Raw genomic sequence first — 27129 nt, forward strand, 5'->3', positions numbered from 1 at the left:
TACGTCAGACATGCACTCAGTCAATCAGTCAATTTAAATGGAAAATTATGGTAATATCATTAGATCAATCAGCCATAGTTCTAAATACACCTAATGGACAAACACTGAAAAGAAGGATGTGAATGAAGATGTATGGATCTGTGTGCATTAAGAGTCTCTTACATCACTGTTGGCTTCACAGTCCATTTCACAGCCACTGGTTGGTCCACACTGTCAGACAGGAACAACAGTATTAAGGAATAGTACTCGTGTGTATGTATATATATTATATATATATACAGTATATGTATGTGTGTGTGTGTGCATTTTACCGTTTGAGAACTCTGCCGGTTGCTCTCGGTGTGGTTGCTCGCCAAGATCTTGAATTTGTCAGTCCAAGCCTCAAGATCAAGCTTCACACCCACAACTATAATAGTATAAGACAGAAAAAGAATGAGAAGAAGAAACCCTGAAACCTCTGGTCTACAACTTAAATGTTTTAATGGAGTTTTTTCCACTTGCCTTTACAATCAAATATTTGTTTCTACCCTTCCTTTTATATGCCAAATATATTGTACTTTTTATATGGTAACATATATATATATATATATATATATATATATATACATATACATTTATATATATATATATATATATATATATATATATATATATATATATATTTGAATATTTTTTTAGATTAAGTTCAGAATTTTACTTGCCCTGCCAACATTTTTACTAATTTATCATTATGATAATTATATTTGAAACCTGCAATTACAGCTGTAAATATGAATGTGTTTAGTGGAAAATGCCAAAATAATGGTTAATCTGTGATATCATCTAGATAACTTTACTTAGGCAAGATATTTACATCAATGTAATTCAGCAGAGTTGACTTTACAACGATGTTCAGAGCAGAATATGCCATTCTTCTAAACCCAGATTCATAAAGCAGCACTTATCTGTGCTAATCCACCTGTCAGGTAATCCTAATGGAACATAATGATCATGAGCCGCAGCATATCACTGTAGATTTGTAGAGGTTTAAGTCAAAAAATGGCAAAATGTCTCAGGATTTAGTGCACTGAGAAAGATCATGTATTCAAATACAGCTGCTGTCGGGACAGTACATGGCAGAAATCTGATGAAGATGAAGTTCTTAAACCATCATATCAAATCCCACATTTGATCTTGCCTTTGTTTGTGCGCACAAGCTGTGCCATTTGTCTGGTTTAAAAGGCCTCCATGTGGACCCTATTTGTTATTTTGTCAGGAGCTTTTATTGTACCTGCAGGTTTGATGTTTCTGCTTCCTATGGTAATGTCCACTGCTGTGCTAACCAGAATACCGATGGTGTCGTTCTCTGGATTCAGCATGTCATCATTGCCTGGGAAAAAAATACAAAACAACAAAGCAGCTCTTGAAAACGATTAAATCATAAAATTAATAATAAATTATATAAATAATACTGTGATTTTAATTAAAAATTCTGATTGCATACGCAAGTTTTAAGACATTGTAAAATAAAGTATAGATGAATAGTTTAATCTAATTATTATAATTAATAATAATTATTTTATATGTGTTTATATATATATATATATATATATATATATATATATATATATATATATATATTAGAGTATATATGGCCTCGAGAGACTATTATTTTACTGAAAAGACTGTTAAGTGTCTGATGTGTGTTTCTGTGTGCTATAATAACACACTCGCTCACCGGTGCGATATGGGGCTCTGAAGATGTAGCCCTTGTTGTCCAGACTGCGGCGGTAATAACTAGCATTAAATGGCTCTGGATCTTCCTCCCAGGTCTCAGCAGCCCTGATGTACACACACACACACACACACAAACACACACAAACTTGTTTTCATATCTTTATTAGACTTTGCATAGACATAATAGTTTTTATACTGTACAAACTCTATATACAAAACTGTCCAAACTCTGGAGGGCCACTGTCCTGCAGAGTTTAGCTCCAACTTACCACAACACACCTGCCTGGAAGTTTCCTGTAAGCCTAAAAACCTTGATTAGCTGGTTCAGGTGTGTTTAATTTGGGTTGGAGCTAAACTCTGCAGGACAGTGGCCCTCCAGGAGCAGGATTGGACACCCCTGCCCTAAACCTACCCATCACAGAAAACTTTCTGCATTTTTACATTTTCAAAAAACATCACTTGGTATGATTTATAAGCTGTTTTCAGCTGTTTTATAAAACGTTTTCAGGTTAAACAAGAAAACATACACATTTTACATCGGCACATATTTACAATAACACAGTGACAAAGACAAAAAAAAGTACCGGACTCACTTATTGGGGAAAACTCGAGTGACGCCTCCATCTGTGGCTGCAAAGACTGCCAGAAAGCCGTACCTACAGTAACACAACACCCATATTTACTCAGGTGCTTTTGTGCTTGAGATATTTAGAATGATGCTAAATAAGAGTGTAAATCTGCTAATAAATCTGAGGACATTAAGTGGTTCATCCTGAACATGAACGTACGTGTTGAGGTCTTTGGTCTTCCAGACTTTATCTACCAGCTGTTTAATGATGCCTGTGTCCAAGATCAGATTATGCAGCAAGAAATTGTCACCTGTGTGGAATAATGATGATAATATTATGGCATGTGAGCTGATATCTTAATACAAGATTGTTTTGAGTTCAAGAATTAGTCAAAGAGAGAGTCAGAATTGGTTATTGTTAAACTAAAACTATTAAAAATCATTTTCAGTAATTGAAAAAAAGCTCAAATAAATAAACTGTAAATATTAGATGAAAAACTTAGTTAAAAAACAAATTAGAAACTGAAGTAGATAAGTTAAAGTACTAAAATCAGTCAATAATTCGCACACTTGTAAGAGGGATGAGAATGTGAGACTCACATTGTTTGGAGTCGGGTGTGACCTTCTCCATCAGAGCAATGAAGTTGAGCAGGAACTCCGTGTTGTTGTTGGACAGCTCCAGGTCTTTGCAGTATTCCCTAAGGAAAACACGCGTCATTCCTCACTGACAGGAAACGCACATATAAAAACTCTCTCTTTTATATTTAACATCATGAACAGTTATATTATAGACTCCAAATCCTTGATAGTGAGAGTTTTGCATTGACAAAATGCATTAACAAATATTTCACTTTACGCATTTCACATTAATGTATACATCTTAAACACATACAAAACACCAAATACATGTACTGCAATTACTGCAAAAAAAATATTCTTAACCAGTACTTTATGGAAACATCCTTAAAACAAGATTAATTTACTTGAGAAGTAAAACCACAGTGTATTTTGTCTTGATTCAATGGTAGATTTAAGCATAAACTCACTAGAAACAAGTGCACTTTTGCCTAAAATACACATTTAGACAAGATGCATTCTCGCATCTTGTTTCAAAGATGTTTTTACTGGAAAACAAGACAGAATACTGGCTAAGAACATGATTTTTGGAGCATATATGCAAAAGACAAACACACACAGAGAGATGATCATTCATAGACTCATGCACGTGAACTTCTCTAGATCCATCAGTACTTTAACATGCAAATCAAAGTGAACCTTCCCCTTGATACTGATGACGTATGTAAGGAAGTGAGGAGAACGCCATGCACACACAGATACAGAGGAGACGCGTGAGAGCTGCAGCGATGAGATGTGGAGAAGACATGAGGAGAATCTGCTGAACGTCAAAAGATACTGATCCATGACAGCAGACGACAATGAGGTCAAACACAGGAAAATTTACTGCTCAGAGGTTAGGCGTTCATCACATGGCTTTCAGATCTAAGCATGAACTTTATCTCAGATGTTTTTCCTTAAATCGTTTATGGGAAATATAATGTTGAGCTACAAAATTGTGCATAGGAAAGATGAACTTTTGAGTTCAAATTACAGTAACTGCACACTTTGGTAAAATCTAATGACAGTTTGAGACACTGTTCTGAAATCTAAAGGAGACACATGTGAGATCACTAGGGTCTTTTTCTCAGGTTAAAAATCTGTAAAGCAGGAGATTTAAAGGAACTTTCCAGGTTCAGAACAAGTTAAGCTTTATCAACAGCTGTCATTACCAGAGAAAATATTCAACTTGTCCTTTGAGTTAGTAAAAACAAGCAAAAATCACATTTATTGTAATATACTAACAATGGAAGTTTATTTGTATAAATTTTTGCTACCATTGTATTTTACAACTATCCATACACAGAACATATTTCACCTGCAGAAAATGCATTTATTAAACATCAATAGAAGAAATAAAATGAAAGCACTTTAAGAAAAATACAAGCTTTATATTACTGTTTTAAATAAAATATTGCACACATAATTACTGCTTGTTTGTATAAACCAAAAGACAAGTTGAAACTATTTTCTCTGGAAACCAAGAAACTATTTTCTCTGGAAACTTTACACTCTTAAAGATTCCAAAGGATAAAAACAAACAAACAAACAGATGAAAGAACAAAATAACAAACTAAATATCAAACAGGGAGAACAAAAGTATAAACAAAATTAAACAAAAAGAATAAAATGAGATAAATAATGAACTAGAGAGCTAATACACAACCTAAAAACCCCATTTTTTTGGGGTTATTTTTCCAGTGTTTGGGTAGTTTTTGTGTTACCCAGATCCTGGGTCAGACGGGCTTTTTGCGCACTCTTCAGGAGAAAGCAATGCAGCTCTGTCAAATTGGTGCATGCCTTCAGTAAAATACAGGTTAGTGCATTTTATTTTATCAATAAATTCGTTGTTGTTCTGTATATCGTTTAATTGTATGCAAAGAAACAAACGGGCACGATGTGAGTTTAGAATTAGGTGTGGGGTTAGGATTAGGCAATTAGTTAGAGACTTCAACGAGGGGGGAAATAATTTGGCAGGGAGTCGAAATTCGGCACAACACCAGCACAAGATCCAGAGCCGTTACGGTGGAAACGGGACAACAGAGACTGGTTGATTACACTTGAATTGCTATTAAATGTTTAATTTTTACTTCTAGTATTTGTTAAACAAGCTTAAAAGTATGAAATATGCATTAAAAATAATATAAAATATTCTATACTGTGAAATATGATCGAAAATAAAGGAATGATAATATTATCAACCAGTGTTTGTGTGGAGTATTTAAAAAAAATGTGTAGATGATTTAAGTTAATCACATTTATTCATGTATGAAGTAAAAAAAATTTAGTATTACAGTAAAAATTAAGCAACCCTTTATGCTGAGTAAAATTACCCAACATGTTCTGTCCTGTATTTACCTAGCCCTTGGGTTAAAATGGGGCTGTTTTTAACCCAGTGTTTTGTTTTGTTTTTAGAGTGAAAACATACTAAAGATCAAACAAACAAACAAACAAATAAAAAATAAGAACAAACTAGAGATCAAATTAACAAAAAAGAAAAAAAAAAAAAGGAGGGAGAAACCAAGGGACAACAAAAGCATAAAAAAAACAAAAAAAAAAAACAGAAAATATAAAGAATAAACTAAAGAACCAATCCACAACTGAAAACAAACAAAACAAACCAAATGAAAAAGGAACAAAAAACAAATGAAAGAACAAACAAGAAGAGATGAAAGCATGAACACAACCGAACAAAATAATTAATAAAATTAATGAAAGAACTAAAGATAAATTGAACAAAGAAAAACGAAAGACCAAATGAAACAGAAAAAAAAAAACTATAGATCAATCATTCCAATGTGGTTCCTCAAAGAACATTTCATGGAACCGTTGTTTTCTTGGTGTGAAGAACATTTAAAAAATCTAAAGAAACTTTTTCCACTATAAAGAACCTTTTGTGCATTCAAAGGTTGCATGGAAGTTCTTTATGGAACCATCGATGCCAATAAAGAATCATTAATGTGTTCTTGTAATGAACCCAGAACAGTACAATTCTCCATTTGCTCTTAATGCTGTCTAGGAGAATCAATTGACATATTAAAGAGATCTTTTTAGGATTTTTTCCTTTCCTACGGGTGACGGCGAGGAGTCTCGACACACAAAACACAACAAATAAACACATTCACTTGGATTAAAATGGAAAGACACGTTACGCACAGCAAACACACAGAGACTACAGTGACTACGGTATGTTGAAAAGGAAGTTAGGGATGGACGTATGCACGAAAACAGGAACGTGGCTTCAAGAAGTCACACAAAGCTACCTGGGGGCAATGAACACATGTCCCTCTGACTCAAAAGTGTTTGGCAGGAGAGACTCAAAATCTGCAACAGAAACGGGCAAGATTATCCAGGGGGAAGCGGAGGCCGGAGAACACAGGGAGGCTTCTGAGAAACAAATTAACATCAGCTGCTCTTCAAAAGGTGCAGGAACGCAGTGGGGACGTTACCATAGCAACACTGAGGAATCATGGGGGAATACCAGCGTTAGCCACTATGGTGCCTTCGATGGAGTCGCATTGGCCGAAATAATGGAATAATTCGGAAAACAGACACTTTTAGATTGAATGTTTTGATCAGCAAATTTAGTTCAAATTTCGTTCTTTTGCAAGTCGGAGAACTGGCTCGACTCTCGGGATACACAGTGAGACGAAGCGAGTTCTCCGACGTCATTCCCATAAACAGAGTGGAGTGCCGCTTTCTTTTTCAACAGGCATCAACATGGCCAACCGTTTAGCTGGGAGTGGGTGAGGCAGGGGTCCTGATGGAGGTGATCGCCCCACAGACTGGCACCGCGGAGACGCTCCAGAGACACAATCGGAGAAAGTGCCCAGCATTGTGAAGGGCAAGAGAGAGGGCAACCCAGTTTAATCTACGCCATATTATTGAAGCATTTGCATTGATTATCTTAATAGTCTTTATATTCAACAAATAATGATGTTAAACAAGTATACCAGCAGCAATGTCACATTAGTCTGTAATAAAAAGAGTATATACTGTATATATCCAATGAAACCACTGTTGTGCCCAGGTAGTTTTCCCTCCACAATGTCTTGCACTTCCAGGTCAGGATTTTTGAAGACGTAACGGCACGTCCGCAGTGGCAGTCTGGAGGGTGATAGACGTACAGAGGGGTCAAGCTGATGAAAACACGGGGTGTAAGAGGAGGACGACAAACCAACCGGGCGCTACCAAGTGCTCCATCACCGAGACAACAGGAGAGGACCTAAATCTAGCAAACTCATCTGCAGCCTATTCCTGCTCCTTAACTGATAATTATACAAACTGTAATAGACAACCTACAAGAATAAACTGGGGCTAAACTGAAGACAACATCACATGCTCATAGACGTCTGTCTTTAAGTATTCAGCTGTATGGCAACATTTCTTTAATGGAACAGTTGCAAAAATAAAAATTCAAGATCATTTATTCACCCTCAAACCCATATGTTTTGGAGGATGTTCAAACTGCTCTTTTCTATTCAACGAAAGCATATAGTGATTAGGATGTAGCTGTTATTGTTAACCAGTGTTGGGGAAAGTTACTTTTAAAAGTACTCCCTAAAAAAAAAAACTAATTACGTTGCTTGGTTACTTTTTATGATATTACTTTTTATAATATTACTTAAAAATATTTACTTTTGCATTACTTTTTCTCACCTGGGCTTGCTTGTTTGTTTTTTTAATAACAACAAAAAAAGTTTTATTTTTGGCAAATGTGAAGGCCCTTTCACAGCAAAAGTGAAATGAATAACTTTATATATATATATATACAGTACAGTCCAAAAGTTTGGAACCACTAAGATTTTTAATGTTTTTAAAAGAAGTTTCGTCTGCTCACCAAGGCTACATTTATTTAATTAGAAATACAGTAAAAAACAGTAATATTGTGAAATATTATTACAATTTAAAATAACTGTGTACTATTTAAATATATTTGACAAAGTAATTTATTTCTGTGATGCAAAGCTGAATTTTCAGCATCGTTACTCCAGTCTTCAGTGTCACATGATCCTTCGGAAATCATTCTAATATGCTGATCTGCTGCTCAAGAAACATTTATGATTATTTTCAATGTTGAAAACAGTTGTGTACTTTTTTTTTCAGGATTCCTTGATGAATAGAAAGTTCAAAAGAACAGCATTTATCTGAAATACAAAGCTTCTGTAGCATTATACACTACCGTTCAAAAGTTTGGGGTCAGTAAGAATTTTTATTTTTATTTTTTTGAAAAGAAATTAAAGAAATGAATACTTTTATTCAGCAAGGATGCATTAAATCAATCAAAAGTGGCAGTAAAGACATTTATAATGTTACAAAAGATTAGATTTCAGATAAACACTGTTCTTTTGAACTTTCTATTCATCAAATAATCCTGAAAAAAATATTGTACACAAATATTTTGTACAATTGTACACATTAAATGTTTCTTGAGCAGCAGATCAGCATATTAGAATGATTTCTGAAGGATCATGTGACACTGAAGACTGGAGTATTGATGCTGAAAATTCAGCTTTGCATCACAGGAATAAATTACTTTGTCAAATATATTTAAATAGTACACAGTTATTTTAAATTGTAATAATATTTCACAATATTACTGTTTTTTACTGTATTTTTATATATATATATAATTGCCTTGCCTTAAATCTAAAAGTATTACAAATTTATTTAATTTAAATGAAGCTTAAAAATAAAATAAAATATAAATATTAAATGAAAAACTTAATTAGTTACAAAAATTAGTTGATTTGGCAATTAACTGAAATATTTAAGTTGAAGTAAGTACTAAAATTGCTAAAACTTGAACTAAAATAAAAAATAAATTAAAGCTAAAAAGAAATATTTAAACAACAAAACAAAAACTATTAGAAAAAAACAAAGCACATAACAAAATGGCTAAAACAAACTAAATTTAAAATGAAAAAAAAAAAAAAAAAAAAATATATATATATATATATATATATATATAGCTAATTGAAAATATTAATAAATGCTATAATAGCATAAAAATAATACTAAACTAATACTGTCCATGTGACTTTTTATTTTTATTTATTTTTTTATAAATCATATGATGCTTTTTGTGGGGAAGAGATCAAAATTAAAACAACAAAATAATAATTTTAATAAAATAAAATAAAATAAAGAGTTTGGTTGGTCCTTCATACAAATAATATAGTTGAATATAGTGTAATATGTAATATGACTATGTTTTTTAATACCTTTATGATGCTTTTTTGATCTTTTTGGAGGTTGACAGGCACTGCACTGTATATATTTTCATTAATAGAAATACAGCAGCGTAAACATTCTGCATAATATGCTATTTTGTGTTCAGTGGATAAAAGAAAGTCATATTGTTTTGGAACAGCATGAGGGCGAGTAAATAATAAGAGAGTTTTCAAAATAAGAGTCCAAAAATTCAGAACAAACAGGCAATGATATGCTACACTCAAAGAGCAATTCTAACTTCTCAACAAAGACCACAATAAGATCATACCTGTACTACTCTAATTGCTAACTCATACTACTGTAATGCTTACGATTACTTTAGGGATGCTTTCAAACAAATGACTGCATCTGTGTAACCTGAGTAGGATTTGTACTAGCTGTGACAAACAACAAGTGACAGTTTCTACAGTAAATGCACCAATTTGAGAAACTTGAGGATGGTAACACTGTCACCGAGGAAGAAAGAGGGGAGGAGGAGGAGACAGATGGAGGAGAATTTTCCCAAATGTAACGGACACAGGGATCAGAAATACGTTTTGACAGTGAGAGAAAAATCATAATTTATTCTTCTTCAGGAGATGTCAGGGAGAAACCGTAAATGGCTGTCCAAGCCAAGAGAGAGAGTGAGAGAGAGAGAAACAGAGAGAGAGAGAGAGAGCTTGAAAAGGAGAAAAGAGAAAGATGTGGGTGTAGGCCGCAGCAAGAGGGTGGGTGGGTGAGTGAGGGAGTGAGGAAGAGGAGGAGAGAGAGGAAGAGGAGGGTCTTGAAGGCAAGGCGGGCAGGAGGAACAGAGGAGGCAAGCAGGCTGGAACAGGTGGAGGTGGGCGTCAGCGGGGAGTTGAGGACAAGGGTACGAGGAAGGAAGTAGAGTAACAAAGGTGGTGGACCAATATGGTGTATACTTGCCCTTGAAGTCTGATCCGTCTGAGGAGGAGAGAGCAGAAAAGAAACAGGGGGGACGGGTAAGGGGAGGAGGGGGGTCACAGACAATATTTTATTCAATGACTGTTTGAATAAAAATATTGTTTTCTCAAAAGAAGGAAAATCAAGTCAGTCAAAACAGTAATGAACAACTGAGAACAGGAAACCAAAATGAATGACACGTTGCAAAGAATATATGCAAGAAGTAAACGGAGGCAGTGAACGGAGACGAGGAGAGAACATCAGAGGACACATGACCAGAATCAGAGCTCATGAACCTTCACCATATGAATAATATGACAAAACATGAAAAGAAAGGAATATTTATATATATATATAGTCACAAAATAAGAATCACACAAGAGCTACGAAGAGAGGAACGCTTTGGAGTGAAAAGAAAGAAAGAAAGAAAGAAAGAAAGAAAGAAAGAAAGAAAGAAAGAAAGAAAGAAAGAAAGAAAGAAAGAAAGAAAACTAAATTTCAAACCAATGGGGAATAAAAGTTTAAAAGAATCAAACAATTAATGCCCAAAGAACAAATGAAAACAAACAAAATGCATAAAAAAACAAACTAAAGATCAAAGAAACAAAAGAAAACAATGAAAGAATGAACTACAGATCAAATGAAGAAACAAAAAATAACAAAAACAAATGGAAGAACAAACAAAATGCATAACAGACCAAACTAAAGATCAAACAAAGGGATAAAAAAAGCACAAACAAAATGAAAAACATACAAAAATGAAATAAAGAATTAACTAAAAACATACTAAAGATCAAACAAACAAAAGAAAAAGAATAAGAACAAACTTAGGATCAAACTAAGAAATGAAAAATGAACAAAAACAAATGAACAAAATGCACAAAAGAACAAACTAAATATCAGACAAAAAGAGATCGAAACAAGAATTAATACAATTAATGAAAGAACTAAAGATCAAATTAACAAACAAAAACAAACGAATGAAGAGCATAAAAGCTCTAAAGTAACAGAAGAGTAACAAAAGGCCTAAAGAATGAATGAAATTTAATTAAAGAACCAACTAAAGAAAGAGAGAGAACAAAAGAATCAATAAAATGAAAAAAACAAACAAATGAAAGACTGAACAACAGATGAAACAAAGCAAATGAAAGAAGGACCTAAAGATCAAATGAGCAAATGAAAGGACTAAATACAAAAAAAGATCATAAAATAAATAAAGAACAAACAAAAGCAAACGAAAAACAAGGAAAATTAATGAAAGAAAGGAAAACCAAAGGCGTTCCATCTCCAGTGCAGGACAATGGCCCATCGGAGGGCATTGTGGGATACTTTTTTCTTATTTATTGACTGATTCCAAAGCTGCCGGCAAACAATACATCACAGTGAGCATCAGAGCAAATAATAAACACGACTCAACACATAAAGCACACAGTGAAAAGCAAAAGCATGCCTCTTTTCACATCTCGCTAAAAAACGAAAAAAAACAAAACCTGTCCAGACAAAAGATGCTTCAGAATCGTCATTGTGAGAGAGAAGACGAGAGCATTTTTTAATGTTTTGGCAAAAGGAAAAATAATAGCACATGGTCACCATTATTTTCAACTCAGTAAACACAGTAAAACCACAGCTTTCACCTCTCTGGTTTTTAGTGAGGGTTTTTTCTTTTCATCCGTGCAGGGAAAGAAAAATCACCTCAGTACAGAACAGTATGAGGACAGGAGGGAAGAGGGAAGAGGTAGGGTGGGGTTTCACAGAAGAACACGTCCACTCTCGCTCTCCCAGTGCTGACGGCGGAAACGTGACACCGATGGCCGGGAATCCACGCTCGGACCCGGCGCTGCTGCTGTGATGTCAGGGAAGAAGGGAGGGGCTCTCCGTTGATTGGATGAGAGCGGGTGGGAGAGGGGAGCAGGAAGTCTCTTTGGGAAGAAAGAAAGGTGAGCAGGCTGGTTGTTAGCCAGCCTCTGGTACTTACATTGGACCTGGAGGATCTGGTCGCTCAGGTTGGCCCTGATGTGGTTTTCACTGTAGGACGGCAGAACTAAACCAAGACTGCGAGGAGGGAAAGGGCCAAAGTTGAATTTCATTTGCATATGACCACATCCATCCATCCGTCCATCCGTCCATCCATCCATCTATCCATCTATCCATCCATCTATCTATACAACTAATTTTATTTACAGTACAGTCCAAAAGTTTGGAACCACTAAGATTTTTATTAGAATGATTTATTAGCATATTAGAATGATTTCTGAAGGATCATGTGACACTGAAGACTGGAGTAACGATGCTGAAAATTCAGCTTTGCATCACAGGAATAAATTACTTTGTCAAATATATTTAAATAGTACACAGTTATTTTAAATTGTAATAATATTTCACAATATTACTGTTTTTTACTGTATTTTTAATTAAATAAATGTAGCCTTGGTGAGCAGACGAAACTTCTTTTAAAAACATTAAAAATCTTAGTGGTTCCAAACTTTTGGACTGTACTGTATATACCAAATTTCATAAACAATGGTAAATCATAGAGCATAATTAAGTCCATAATTTTACATGATTATAATAATGTAAAACTCCATTTAAAAATAATTTAAGAATATAAAAAATGAGTATAAAACAATTAAACAATTAAAAAATATAGAAATACAATTACCCAAATTAGGCCTCATGTTCCAAATTTAAGTTTTAACGGTAACACTTTACAGTAAGGTTCATTAGTAAACATTAGTTTACTACATTAGTTAACATGAACTAACGATGAACTGTACTTCTACAGCATTTATTAATCTTTGTTAATGTTAATTTCAACATTTATTTATACATTATTAAAATCAAGAGTTGTATTTATTAACATCAGTTATTGCAATGTGAACTAACATAAACAACTAACGACTGTATTTTTTATTAACTAACATTAACAAAGTAAATTAACTAATGTTAACAAATGAACCTTATTGTAAAGTGTCACCATTTTAACAAGGTTGCAAAAATCTCTTATATTACATAAACAGAAAAACAGCTGACACAGTTTCATCTACCGAGGTGGTTGAACATTTTCCTAACAAGAATAAAACTCAATTTAAAGAGTTGCAAGCCTCATTTTGTGCTTTGTTCATGAAAAATACCATGCACAGAAGATAATTGCTAATATCCAAAATGTCCTGCTGTAAAGACCGACTTAGACAACTACAGTGTACTGCTTGTTATCGATGCCAATTAAAATGCATGACTAATTTCAACAAAACTGCATTGAATGTTTTACAGTCTAAACTTTTAAACTAGCCAAGAGGATATAGAAACAAAGTGACTGACATCAACAGAAACAGATTCAGTATGAATGAGTGAGCGTGTCATATTCACCTGTAATCTGTGCCACTCACTGGACTCCATATGTACGTCCTCTGAGCCTCGTCGATGTAGCGCTGAAAATACAAAGAGCAGCACATCACCAACCAACCGTAAGATTTTCATAACATATCACACTATTTAACAAAACACACGATCACACATTATTTTTTGTACGAGGTCATGTGACTCACCTCATCAACAGATTTCACTAGTGTCTTGATTCTCCTCTGTCCTGATTTGCCATCAATCATTAGACGACGGATCTAGGAAAGGATAAAAGATTTGGTTACTTTATTTCATCATTCTTAATAAGCTGGTCTCACTATTTTGCAGTGTGTTTTTGGATTGCATGTAAGCACATTTATGTGATTTAAACATGATTTAAAATCAACCTGGGATTTGTTAAAGTCATTGAGTTTTCCTGCTATAAAAGTCAGGGATTGATAAGATTTTTTAATATTTTTAAAAAAAGTCTCTTATGCTAACCAAAGCTGCATTTATTCAATCGAAAATACAGTAATAATATAGTGAAATATTATTACAATTTAAAAGGTGCCGTAGAACGTCTTTTTAAAAGATGTAATATAAGTCTAAGGTGTCTCCTGAATGTGTCTGTGAAGTTTCAGCTCAAAATACCCCATAGATTTTTTTAAATAATTTTTTTTAATTGCCTATTTTGGGGCATCATTAAATATGAGCCGATTTAGGCTGCGGCCCCTTTAAATGCTCACGCTCCCCGCCCTCGGAGCCCGCGCTTGCCTTAAACAGCATAAACAAAGTTCACACAGCTAATATAACCCTCAAAATGGATTTTTACAAAGTGTTCGTCATGCAGCATGTCTAATCGTGTAAGTATGGTATTTATTTGGATGTTTACATTTGATTCTGAATGAGTTTGATAGTGCTCCGTGGCTAAAGCTAACATTACACACTGTTGGAGAGATTTATAAAGAATGAAGATGTGTTTATGCATTATACAGACTGCAAGTGTTTAAAAATGAAAATAGCGACGGCTCTTGTCTCCGTGAATACAGTAAGATACGATGGTAACTTTAACCACATTTAACAGTACATTAGCAACATGCTAACGAAACATTTCGAAAGACAATTTACAAATATCACTAAAAATATCATGTTATCATGGATCATGTCAGTTATTATCGCTCCATCTGCCATTTTTCGCTATTGTCCTTGCTTGCTTACCTAGTCTGATGATTCAGCTGTGCACAGATCCAGATTCTGCCCTTGTCTAATGCTTAAACATGAGCTGGCATATGCAAATATTGGGGGCGTACATATTAATGATCCCGACTGTTACGTAACAGTCGGTGTTATGTTGAGATTCACCTGTTCGTCTGAGGTCTTTTAAACAAATGAGATTTATATAAGAAGGAGGAAACAATGGCGTTTGAGACTCACTGTATGTCATTTCCATGTACTGAACTCTTGTTATTCAACTATGCCGAGGTAAATTCAATTTTTAATTCTAGGGCTCCTTTAAAGTAACTGCTTTCTATTTGAATATATTTTAAAATGTAATTTATTTCTGTGATGCAAAGCTGTATTTCCAGCGTCGTTACTCCAGTCTTCAGTGTCACATGATCTTTCAGAAATCATTCTAATATGCTGATTTGCTGCTCAAGAAAAAAAATATTATTTAGAATAAATTACTAAGTATTATCAGTAGGGGCGTGATGAGACAGCTCACGAGACGAGACACGAGATTGGGTTCACAAGAACGAGACGAGATGCGCATCAGGGAGCTTGTGTTTTACTTTCGAATTCTCGATCATATATACTCTGTGAACAGGGAGCGGTGGTGCTGAGCGCGCATTCTACAAGATAAGACATTTATCAGATGCTAAGGCTCTGTTGCACAACAAATCCTCCGCCATGGTCTTGTCAGTCATCTCGCCTTACTCTCATCACTTGATCAGGGAAATCTGATTCCAGCTGCACTGTGTGAAACTCTGCAGCTCGTGCTGGATGAGCAGAGCAGACATTTACAATCGAAGTGACCGAAATATGGCTTTTATTTCTATAAAAATGCAAAACAACAGTGGAGGTGATGCTGTAGTGGGCACGTGTAATGTAATGTAAACATAACAGTGGCATATTCTTTGCTAATTTAACCCTCACGCTCTGTCATGGCAATATTGCGAGACAGCTTTTCACCTCGACGAGAAATCTCATCACATTTTAATATCGCGAGATCTCGTGGAATGAGATCTCGGCACACCCCAATTATCAGTGTTGAAAACAGCTTCATAATTTTGTGGAAATGGTGATTTTTTCCAGGATTATTTGAGAAAAAAAAAAGTTCAAATGAGCTTTTATTTTGATAATTTTCTAAATGTCTTTACTGTCAAAACACCCTTGCTGAATAAAAATTAATAAAAAGAAAAACTTTGATGTTTGGGAATTGGCAATTTTGTTCCAAGACCCCAAAAAAACCCCATCTTTATCCACAAACACATCCTACTTGGCTAAATCACATGAAGGACATGTTGTCTGATGAGTATCTTCATGACATTTTAATTATGTATTTGGCATATTTGCAGGGGAGAACTTGTTTCAGAGATGTTCACCTCCTCCTTGTTGCGGTCTGGAAGTTCAGCATCCAAGAAGTCCAATGTGACCGGTTCTCTGAAGTTAATGATCTAAACAAATCCATTCGGAAACAAATAATTATTATGAGAAAGGAGATGAACATGTCATTAAAAATTGAAGGCAAGAAGAAAACAAGAGAATAACTACGTTTAGAGCAAAATTTATGACAAACCCAAATGATTCTTACCTTAGGCTGTAGGTTCGGGTGTAGCAGCACATATCCATTAGGATCTATGGCAAACGTGTAACCATTGGCTCCAAGCTGTGTACAGAGACACAAGTTAATGACTGATGACTGAAAGAAAAGAGGCTGAAGAAAAATTATTTCATGTACCTTATACCGCGGTGTGAGTTCTTTAATTTCACTGAGAGCGATGTCCACACCCATGACACCAAGAATCAACTGATTCTGTAATAAAGAAACCAGAAGGAAACACAGGTTGAAAAATACAATAAAAGGACCACAAGGGGGCAGAATTGATGTATGACAAAACTACAGGTAAACTGACAGTCAAGAGTCTGGTTCTCCTGTCAAAAAACAAAAATGCTTTGAAAGTGAACAGTTTGCGCAACAAGCACATTTCTTCATTTTTAAGTTATGCATAATGCTGAGTTGTTGTATCATAGTTATCATGAACTCTGTCAAAGTCAAAAAAAGAAAAGAAATATAGCTTGGGTATGAAAGCATCTGTTAAGGACATAAATTGAAGGGGCAAATGAATGTGCCTTCAAGAAAAATATCCGATATGTGATGGCATGGCAGTTGATCATCAGACAGAAATGACTCATCTATCAAAGCACAACATCAATGCACATTACTTCACACTAATTTTGCTTTTTGTGTAAATGCATCAAAAAACACGATTAAAAATATACATTAAAAAATATACAATCAAAAATAGACCACTAATTATGTGTCACTAACAACCAGAAAATAATTTATTATTTAATATTTATTTATTTAATAATTTTAATAATTTAAGTCCAAATAATTTTTTACTTCATGTTGAACAGTAAATCGACAGTTTTATCATATAATCCTTTCGAACTTTATGCAAATTGATTTGTTTGATAAATATGATTGTGCTATTTTGTAATTCAAAAACATTAGTACATTTTAAGTGTGGTTTCAGTATTCAAATACAACTGTATGCGCTATTTATGATATTAAATTCAAAATGAACTTCGAAAGTCAAACGCCCTTCTCTGTCTTCAAAGTCAAGCCCTACTCAATATGCATTCAACATTGCGAAACATGCCGCTCTCAAACAGTTTGTCAATGTCAGTCAGGGAACATGCTAAGAATTAGAACTGGAACGTGTTCATAATAATAATACAAAAACGGCATAATGCAACATTTGTTTCGTCCTGCGGGGTATACAAAACAAATTACCAGCAGTTCATTTACAGGAAGCTGTTTGCGACTTACTTTGGAGTCCCCATCAGCGGTGAGATTGAAGACTGGCATTGTGCCAGTAATGACGAGACCTAAACCCTGTAAAACAAACAAAACAAATACAGAAACATCAAATGTTTGTTGTTATCGCTGTGAACTAGAGGAAGGATCTCACAGTCCACTGCACACATGAATAAAAGACTGCCGCATATAAACCGCCGTCCAACTCGTAGTAAAATTATATGGTCAATGACAAAGCAAACTAGCTGTGGAGATTCAAATGTGTGCATTCTGGATAGAAAACAAAGAAGGAACAATATCACAGCCAGTGGCCACCGCTAACAATGCAATCTGAAACAGTTTCTCAGTCTCAAATCAATGAATAACGGGATGTGTTTGTGCATTTCAGTGTCTCCTGCAGGATTTAGTTCTTGCAGCAGGGTGCAGTAAACTCCTAACATGCTAAACAAAACCAAACATCATTTCTTCAGCAGTTTAGAAATAAAACTTATTTCAGCAGAAATGCATATGCATAATAAAGTACACTATATCATTTGAACAACCAGCCAGTAAGTTGACTAGTTTTACTAACAGTACAAAAGAGCATTTTTAACATTTGCTTCAAGAAGTTTACATTTATTCATTTTGCTGAAGCTTTTATCCAAATTGACGTACAATAAAAAAAAAATGAGGAAGTTTACAACTCGGAATTAACATTATACCTACAGTTCAGTGAGTGAGTCATCTAAGCTGATTCACTGAGAAAGTGATTCAGCTGATCGATTCAGTCCAGATTGAGTCATCAAATGGTGATTCATTTAAAAGAATAACAACACTTGATTGATTTGTGAATTAGACAGCCTATTGTGCAATAAAAATGCATGTTTTTCTTTAAATTTACTGTCAATATGCTATTTTGCAGCGGTCAGTCTAAAAGTGAGTAAAAATAAACTAAGTTCATGATGTTTCTCTATGATAAACTATATTTCATCCAGAAATGTGTAGCTCAGTAGTTTTCAAATCGTGGATCACCGCTCAAAAAAAAAACGGCCATAGAAATATTAATAATTATTGCTGATAATAATATTGACTTAAAGGATTAGTTCACTTCAGAATTAAAATTTTCTGATAATTTACTCACCCCCATGTAATCCAAGATGTTTGGCTTTCTTCAGTCAAAAAGAAATAAAGGTTTTTGAGGAAAACATTCCAGGATTTTTCTCCATATAGTGGACTTCAACAGTTACCAATGAGTTAAAGGTCCAAATTACAGTTTCAGTGCAGCTTCAAAGAGCTCTACATGATCCCAGACGAGGAATAAGAGTCGAATCTAGTGAAATGATCGGACATTTTCTAAAAAAAACAACAAAAAAAAACATTTGCATACTTTTTAACCAAAAATGCTCATCTTGCACTAGCTCTGGGATGCGTAGGCGAAAGTACCACGGAAAACTCCATCTCATTTTCTCCACCAAGTTCAAAATTGTCCGACATTGTTGTTTTACCTTTTTTGTAAAGCCTGTTTGACTTAATATTTGCACATTCGCTTTGTAAAAATTTGCTCGGTACTTCCGCCTACGTCTCGCGTGACCTTTCCAATGTGATTACGTAATGCGTAGAGCAGTGCAAGACAAGCATTTGTGGTTAAAAAGTATTTAATTTTTTTTTTTTTTAGAAAATGGCAGATCGTTTTGCTAGATAAGACTCTTATTCCTCGTCTGGGATCATGTAGAGCTCTTTGAAGCTGCACTGAAACTGTAATTTGGACCTTTAACTCATTGGTAACTGTTGAAGTCCACTATATGGAGAAAAATCCTGGAATGTTTTCCTCAAAAACCTTCATTTCTTTTCGACTGAAGAAAGACAGACATAAACATCTTGGATGACATGAGGGTAAATTATCAGGAAATTTTAATTCTGAATTGGCCATTTTTGAAACTATAAAATGCAATTTTAAATTTGATGATGATGATGAAGGAAATCTTCCATACCAGAGCATCCTGGTAAACATTGGTCCACTGCACTTGTTTCGCCCTTTGGCCTGCCAGCACCATTGGCCGTCCCAGAACATCCAAGTACTCCTGATAATAAAAAAACACAAAGAATTCAACACATATATCATAAGAACCGTATTCCAGCACAATTTTACAACGAACACACCCAGAATCACCACTCAAAACCATCTATTCTCAACAAGTTGCAACTAATAACACTCTCCGCACTAAAAGTGTGACACTAAAGGCAGGGAGTCCACACCTCCCTCTGCCATAAAGCAAACGAGTCCGACTCGCCGCTCCATTACATAAAGCACGCTGTTAAAAGCGTCCGCCCGAGGGGCCAGTAAAGCCAGCTGCACAGAGGCACTTCCAGCCGTAACAAATCATTAAAAAGCAGCTATTAAAGCATATTACAGCTGTTAGGAAGCACATTCTCGCTCTGGAGAGGTAGGGTGGCCTGCGACAGGGTGACACTTGTTGGATCGCCGTAAGCACACGTTTATAAACAACATTTCTGACTTCATCACGGCACTCTTTTAGAGATTAATCATTTAAAGAAGTGAACCTCCATAAAAACTGTCTGAAAGAACAGGGTCATATCTGACCCCGAAGTCAAAAGAAAATTAAGATTTTTTTTGGACAAAATCTCTATTGTTAAATAAATATAAATAAATAAATGTGACAAAACTATTTAAAATTGTTTTTGGAATTGAAATAAACCTGAAATAAAATAAAATATAAATATATGATGATAAACTTAAAACTCGAACTTAAACGGAAATTAGAAATACTGCCATGGCAACTTTTACACTTTACACTTTAAATTAAATATTAAATTGAACTGAGCAAAACTTAAATTAACTATAATGATTTATTTTATTATTTATATTATTACTTATTATTTTACTAAAAGTTTTCAAATTTTCCCATGTTTTTTCGTGACAGTGAGAACCTTTACACAAAACATTTTTTTTTCCTGTTTATTTTGACGTTTCATGAGATTTGACTGAATATTGCACTACTCTTGGTCAATGCAGGACCAAGTAAACATTTTAATACACGCAATCTTTCGACTTCAACAGCTAATGGAGGGCCAGAAGCTCATGTGGGGAATATTTTGTCTGTGTGAAAGCCACCGGCTTGTATAAGTGTGGCCTTTTAACAAACTGCAGCATTAGGCCACTTTTATTTCTTGCTGGAACATGGAAGTGCTGACAAGCGTAACCTATTCTATTATTAGCTCACTAAAACACCGTTTAACGTGCCGTGGGGACACATTTCAGCGGAGACCATGACAGACGGACCTTTTCACACGGGAGAAAGGAGGAATGTAAACAGCGGTTGGTCGGTAATGGCGGTCTCGGTGGTATGAGAGGATAAAGAGCAGTGACACAGCGGGACACGGGCACAGATTAGCTTGTAGATTACTAGTCTGTCCATAAACGTTCATGAACTCAATGTAGCAGCTCAATTATGAAGGAGCTGAATTCATATTCATATTATTCTCATTATACTTGTTGCCTTCAGCAATGTGACACTTTAATGTTACACAGGTAGAGAATAAAGGTAAGGCAGCTTTTTCCATTTGCACAATTACACAATCAACAGCTTTCCAATCAAATATATAAGTACTTATGCAATCAGCATTTGAGTAATTCAAATTAAGCATAAATATATAATATAATAATTCTATATACTCTACCATTCGAAAGTTTGGGGTCAATAGGATTTTTTTTTTTAAAGAAATTAATACTTTTACTCAGCAACATTGATTAAAAGAGACATTTATGTTTTAAAATATTCAAAAATGTTTTAAAATATTTCTATTTTAAATAAATTCTGTTCTTTTGAATTTGCTGTGTATTAAAGAATCCTGAAACAGAAAGTATCACAGTTTCAACAAAAATATGAAGCAGCACAACTGTTTTTCAACATTGATAATAATCAGAAATGTTTCTTGAGCAGCAAATCATCATATTAGAATGATTTCTGAAGGATCATGCGACACTGAAGACTGGAGTAATGATGCCGAAAATGCAGCTTTGATCACAGGAATAAATTACATTTAAAATATATTTAAAGAGAAAACAGTGATTTGAAATTACAATATTTCACAATATTACTGTTTTTACTGTATTTTTGATCAAATAAATGCAGCTTTGGTGAGCAGAAGAGACTTCTTTCAGAAACATAATATATATATATAAATAATATGCAAATTGCAATACATATATAGCACCATACACATATTGTACTATATTTTACAAAAAGTGCAATGTGAAACGGTATGCAATACAATAAACATTTTGAATAAAAATGTGTTACGCTGTTGTCACATGACCTCACTATGTTGCATGTTAAATTCTATCTATGGTGTGCATCTTGTGAACAGTTAATTTGCAATGTTTTTGCACTTTTAATTTAATTTGTGTACAATTTGTCTCAATTTCAAGCTGCAATGCATGCTGGGAACTTGCAAAACATTGTTCAATGTAAAATTGTTTGTTCAGATGATTCAGTTTGGAAAGTCTGAACATCATTTACTTGAGTTTATTCTAAGTAAAGTCAATTAAACAACTTTTGTTAGCAACATTTAGAGCAGTGGTTCCCAAACTGGGGTAGGCTACGCGAGGTGACAAAAGGGGGTACGCGAACAAAATGCTGAGTTCATTTAATTCTAACTTAAAATAATATTAAAATAGAGCATGTTTTTCTAATTGCCAAAATGCCGTAAATTCAGTACATTTAATCAGATTACCTCATCATTTGCAGTCAAAAAATGACTGTATCCTCACAAGCAGCATGCATATGATAAGATTGCGTGCAGAATCTGCTGCCTTTAATTGCGCTAAATTACTGTCGTTCTCGACAATGCACCTTTGTAAAAGTGGGGATTCAGCACTTACTCGCATGAAGAACAAATATAGAACACAGATAATGGATTAATTTCGATTTAAGACTCAAACTTTCTCCGATACAAAAACATACCTTGTGTGAGTTCTTATATTTAATGATGATAACGAGCAAGAAAGCAATTGTTCCCAAATATCCACATGACTGCAAACGTGACATTATAATACAACAACAGGTCAAAAAACAAAACGTACATTTTAAACACAGTACTGTCAGTATTTACCCTATTTTGCAGTGAAATAATAGTTCTAACGAAAACCACAGCATAACTACTACACACGTCTGTGTTTCGCAAACAATTCTGTGGCTTTGAACGAATCATGAGAGTCAATGATTCAATGATTCATTCACAGCCACTTGCTTCATTACTGAATGAATGACTCGATGACTCACTCATAAAAACAGTGACTCGCTGCCACCTACTGGCGGTTTTAGCTTAATATTTAAAAGTTTTTCTTAGTTTTACCATCATTGCATATTTCTCTATTAAACATTTTTAATTTATAACATTATTTATTTTATATAGTTATTCATAAAGGTGAAAATATGCACTGGGAAATCAATTTAGGGGGCAAATATTGTCTCTTAATGGTAAAGGCGTGACTGCAGTCGAAGTGGAAGAGAGGGGGTACACAGAATGATGGTAATCCCTTCAGGGGGTACTCCAAGCTTAAAAGTTTGGGAACCACTGATTTAGAGTATTCTTCAGTATACACAAAATAATAAACTGACTCCTTCTCCTACTTTTCGTTCAAGCTACTTCATTACATTTGCTAGAAGAACCTTTTGCAAGGTGGATTTTTTTTACTGTGTGTTTTTCCTGACAGAAATCCACCAGCATCTGCAAACATTTGCTGTGGAAGTATGGTTATTTTTGGCACGGGACGTCCACGGCTCTCTGCGGTAACAGTATGTGACAGGGGAGGAGGGAGCGGGAGGTGCACAGGTGTGGCGGCCGCTGCTGTCGATATATATAGTTAGGCGCCCACACCTGTCTCACGCAGGCTATTAGAATAAGTGGCAGTTCACTGAATAAAATTACACTCAGCCTAATGGAACAGCTGATGGTCTATTCAGGCGCCTGTGGGGAGGTTAGACGCAGACTGAGAGGAGAAAGAGGGAGGAGGGGATGGGAAGGAGGAGACAGGAATGAATAAAGCAAAGTTGGATTGGAAAAAGAGGGGAACAGATAGTAAAAGGTGATAGAGAGGAGATAAAGAAGAAAGGCTGAGAAAGTGAAGAGCACAACGAATAATCACAGAGAAGATGTGGGGAAATTGGACCGACTGCTTTCGGAGAAGAGCGATGTTATTGCGGCTGGTTTCGTGGGCCTCGGGAAAGATTGCTGGGGGATAATGAAAACTGTACGGAAGTGGATTAGAGGAATCCACAGTCCCATTTGAATCTTATTGACGCTAAATATAGAAGTCTGTACCGCTTTATCCGTTCCTCCATCTTTATAGTTCTGCTCTCTAGCGTGACATATATATCTCTAAATTGTGATAACATCATTGTGCTTCAAAGCTCATGAAGCAGAATGAACTTGCAGTGAACTGGATTCATGTACAGAGACTTTATTAAAACGGACAGTAACGGCTCTAAAATCTGATTGGCTGCCACAGCCACTTTTGAAGTAGATATGTGCACAACTGGGACTGCATATCAGCTGAACTAGCAGATAAATAATTTATTATGATTATTCATTTTAATGCACCACTATTGTCTCTCGTGTTGCTGTTGTTTTATAAAAGCAATGAGCCACTCAAAGTCATGTGCGACAGAGATTCTTGGGGTCAGCAAGATTTTTAATGTTTTGAAAGTATCTTCTGCTCACAAAGACTGCATTTATTTGATAAAAAAATACAGTAAAAACAGAAATATTGTGGAATATTATTACAATTTCAAAATAACTGGTTCTTTGGAGGATTGGTTCAAGGATTCTTTGATGAATAGAAAATTCAAAGGAACAACATTTATTTGAAATAGAAATCTTTTGTAACATTATAAATGCGTTTAATGCATCCTGCTGAATAGACATTGATTTCTTGTACATATATATGAAATAAGAAGCTGTAGAAATGACTAACCTGTGTGTTGATTCTTATGGCTCCAATGGAAGGGATCTCAAAGTAGTAACCTGTTCAGACACAAACATAAATCAATAACAGGGTTGGTTAATGTTAAAATATTTGCTCTGCGCCAAAACATAATGACCTGACTAAATAGGCAACAACTTTAGGGGTATGAATGTGTGCTACCGACATTAATTCAGTTCAAAATAACCAGCAAAATAATATTAAACTACCTTGTTTCGACAAGAATCAAAAGCTGTTTTAATATATTACTTTTTATAGCAATCCTGGAAATCACTGTGGCAAATTTAGTGCAATCATTTTAAAGGATTAGTCCACTTTTAAATAAACTTTTCCTGATCATTTACTATTATTCTACTTACGGTACGAACATGGCGGCAGTTTCGTTTTTTTATGTAAGGCGTAGGACATACAGCGTAAGCGTTTTGAAGAATGCGGAAACCAGAAGTACGTTCAAGGCGATATTTTGTGTTTCTAAAGCATATACAGTTGTATTTTTTTCGAAAATGACCAATCGTTTCGCTAGATAAGACCCTTATTCCTCATCTGGTATCGTTTAAAGCTCTTTGAAGCTGCACTGAAACTGTAATTTTGACCTTCAACCGTCTGGAGGCCATTGAAGTCCACTATAAGGAGAAAAATCCTGGAATGTTTTCATCAAAAACCTTAATTTCTTTTCGACTGAAGAAAGAAAGACATGAACATCTTGGATGACATGAGGGTGAGTAAATTATCAGGAAAAGTTTTTTTAAAAGTGGACTAATCCTTTAAGGCAATTGCTGATTATAAATGTAGTTCATCCAGTACTTAAAGGAACTGATAAAGAAAAAGTTTGTTCCAATTAAAAAATTATTTCATCCAATTTTTTGTGAACAATTTTTTGCTTATGAACGTAATGAATTGTTCACTTAGTAACACACATTATATTTTAGCATTCAGACAGACTAACCAAGTGCTATGCAGAATATGCTGTGTAGTGGTTTGTTTTTGTGTGTGTGTGTGTGTGTGTGTGTGTGTGAGTGTCTCATTAAGTATTCAGAGACAGTGCTTCAGAGGCTGATTATTGAGAGAGTGGACACACAGGCAGGGTCAAAACGGCCTGCTCACCACGTTATTAGAGACAAGAGCATCTGAACAAAGCAGAACGATTGAGGTACCATCCTCAAAATGTTTAGTGTCGACAAACGACTTTCACTTCAAATTGCTACTTCAAACTTAACTTACAGCCATTTTCATATACATATTGGATAGACAGATAGATAGATAGATAGATAGATAGACAGACAGACAGACCAGTCCATGTACAGTACCTACAAATTATACATATTGATAGTGACTTAATTTTTGTATACTTATGGATCTGTTATGATGCATTAAAAATCTAACTCAAATAAACATATAATGAGGAGGTTTTTTTATTATTAAACACCAAAAAGACAATTAAAGTGTTAGTTCACCCAAAAATTATCAAATTTTTGATGAAATCCAATGGCTCAGTGAGGCCTCCATAGCCAGCAAGATAATTAACACTTTCAATGCACAAACATATTTAAAATGTGACTACAGTGGTTCGACCTTAATGTTATGAAGCGACGAGAATACTTTTTGTGCGCCAAAAAAACAAAATAACGACTTTATTCCACAATATCTAGTGATGGGCGATTTTAAAACACTGCTTCATGAAGCTTTATGAATCTTTTGTTTCGAATCAGTGGTTCAGAGCGTGTATCAAACTGCCAAAGTCACGCCCCCCAGTGGTGAACCATTGAAATTTCGAAACACTTATGATGTAACGAAGCCTTGTTTACTGAAATCACGTGACTTTGACAGTTTGATACACTGATTCAAAACAAAAGATTCGTAAAGCTTCGAAGCTTCATGAAGCAGTGTTTTAAAATCGCCCATCACTAGATATTGTGGAATAAAGTCGTTATTTAGTTTTGGCGCGCAAAAAGTATTCTTGTCACTTCATAACATTAAGGTTGAACCACTGTAGTCACATGAACTGCTTTAAATATGTTTTTAGTAGCTTTCTGGGCATCTGAAAGTGTTAATTTTCTTGCTGTCAATGGAGGCCTCACTGAGGATTTCATCAAAAATATCTTAATTTTGTGTTCTGAAGGTGAACGAAGGTATTACGGGTGTGGAACGACATGAGGGTGAGTAATAAATGACATTATTTTCATTTTTGGGTGAACTAACCCTTTAAATCAAAACAGATGCATGAATAAGCATTTATAAAATCCTCATTAATATAAATCTACATAACACAATAATATCTCAGAATCAATAAAATCTTAAAATAGCCATTCTTTAGGTTAGCAAAACAGGACTGACTGATTTGTTACAAAATAATATTTTTTCTCAACAGGTACTGTGCGTTTTTCTAATTATCTATAGAATGAAAACATAAATGTTTTTGAAATCATTCACCTGAACATGAAATCAGTTCAGCCTTCGCTCGGTTTGCCATTATCGCAGTAAAGGTCAGTGAACAATTTCAGTCTTGATAACTTCAGGACCAACATTTTGTGACTCATTTGAGCTGAAACCACCATTAACAGAGAGTTTGGGTGTAGAGTTCAAATCACCATAGGCCAGAAGTGGCTAAAAAACTGAGCCAGCAGGACATGCCTGTGGTTTTCACTTTCTCTAATCGAATTGTTTCTAACAAAATATGCTTTTTAAAGTTATACTCAAAACTGATAAACTCAAAACTGAGGGACAAAT

The 27129-nt window shown here is 34.8% G+C and overlaps 1 protein-coding gene across 2 annotated transcripts in view; it reads right to left on the bottom strand.

The window, feature by feature from the left end:
• Positions 1-27129, bottom strand: part of cacna2d2a (calcium channel, voltage-dependent, alpha 2/delta subunit 2a) — a 383618-nt gene that overhangs the window by 7261 nt on the left and 349228 nt on the right. Inside the window, exons 14-31 of one of the 2 annotated variants that reach the window (XM_048199167.1) lie at positions 24394-24443; positions 19388-19477; positions 17430-17495; positions 16335-16409; positions 16188-16262; positions 15979-16050; positions 13582-13653; positions 13403-13464; positions 12012-12088; positions 10040-10057; positions 6163-6223; positions 2885-2982; positions 2505-2595; positions 2310-2372; positions 1718-1821; positions 1271-1369; positions 312-406; positions 163-210 (exon numbers count right to left, since the gene is read on the bottom strand). In XM_048199167.1, the coding sequence (XP_048055124.1) occupies positions 163-210; positions 312-406; positions 1271-1369; positions 1718-1821; positions 2310-2372; positions 2505-2595; positions 2885-2982; positions 6163-6223; positions 10040-10057; positions 12012-12088; positions 13403-13464; positions 13582-13653; positions 15979-16050; positions 16188-16262; positions 16335-16409; positions 17430-17495; positions 19388-19477; positions 24394-24443 (1316 nt within the window). The remainder of the gene's footprint in view (positions 1-162; positions 211-311; positions 407-1270; positions 1370-1717; positions 1822-2309; positions 2373-2504; positions 2596-2884; positions 2983-6162; positions 6224-10039; positions 10058-12011; positions 12089-13402; positions 13465-13581; positions 13654-15978; positions 16051-16187; positions 16263-16334; positions 16410-17429; positions 17496-19387; positions 19478-24393; positions 24444-27129) is intronic. The other variant, XM_048199168.1, reaches the window with a different exon arrangement.

The sequence above is a fragment of the Megalobrama amblycephala genome, linkage group LG8 (genome assembly GCF_018812025.1).
Source record: "Megalobrama amblycephala isolate DHTTF-2021 linkage group LG8, ASM1881202v1, whole genome shotgun sequence".
Lineage (NCBI taxonomy): Eukaryota > Metazoa > Chordata > Actinopteri > Cypriniformes > Xenocyprididae > Megalobrama > Megalobrama amblycephala.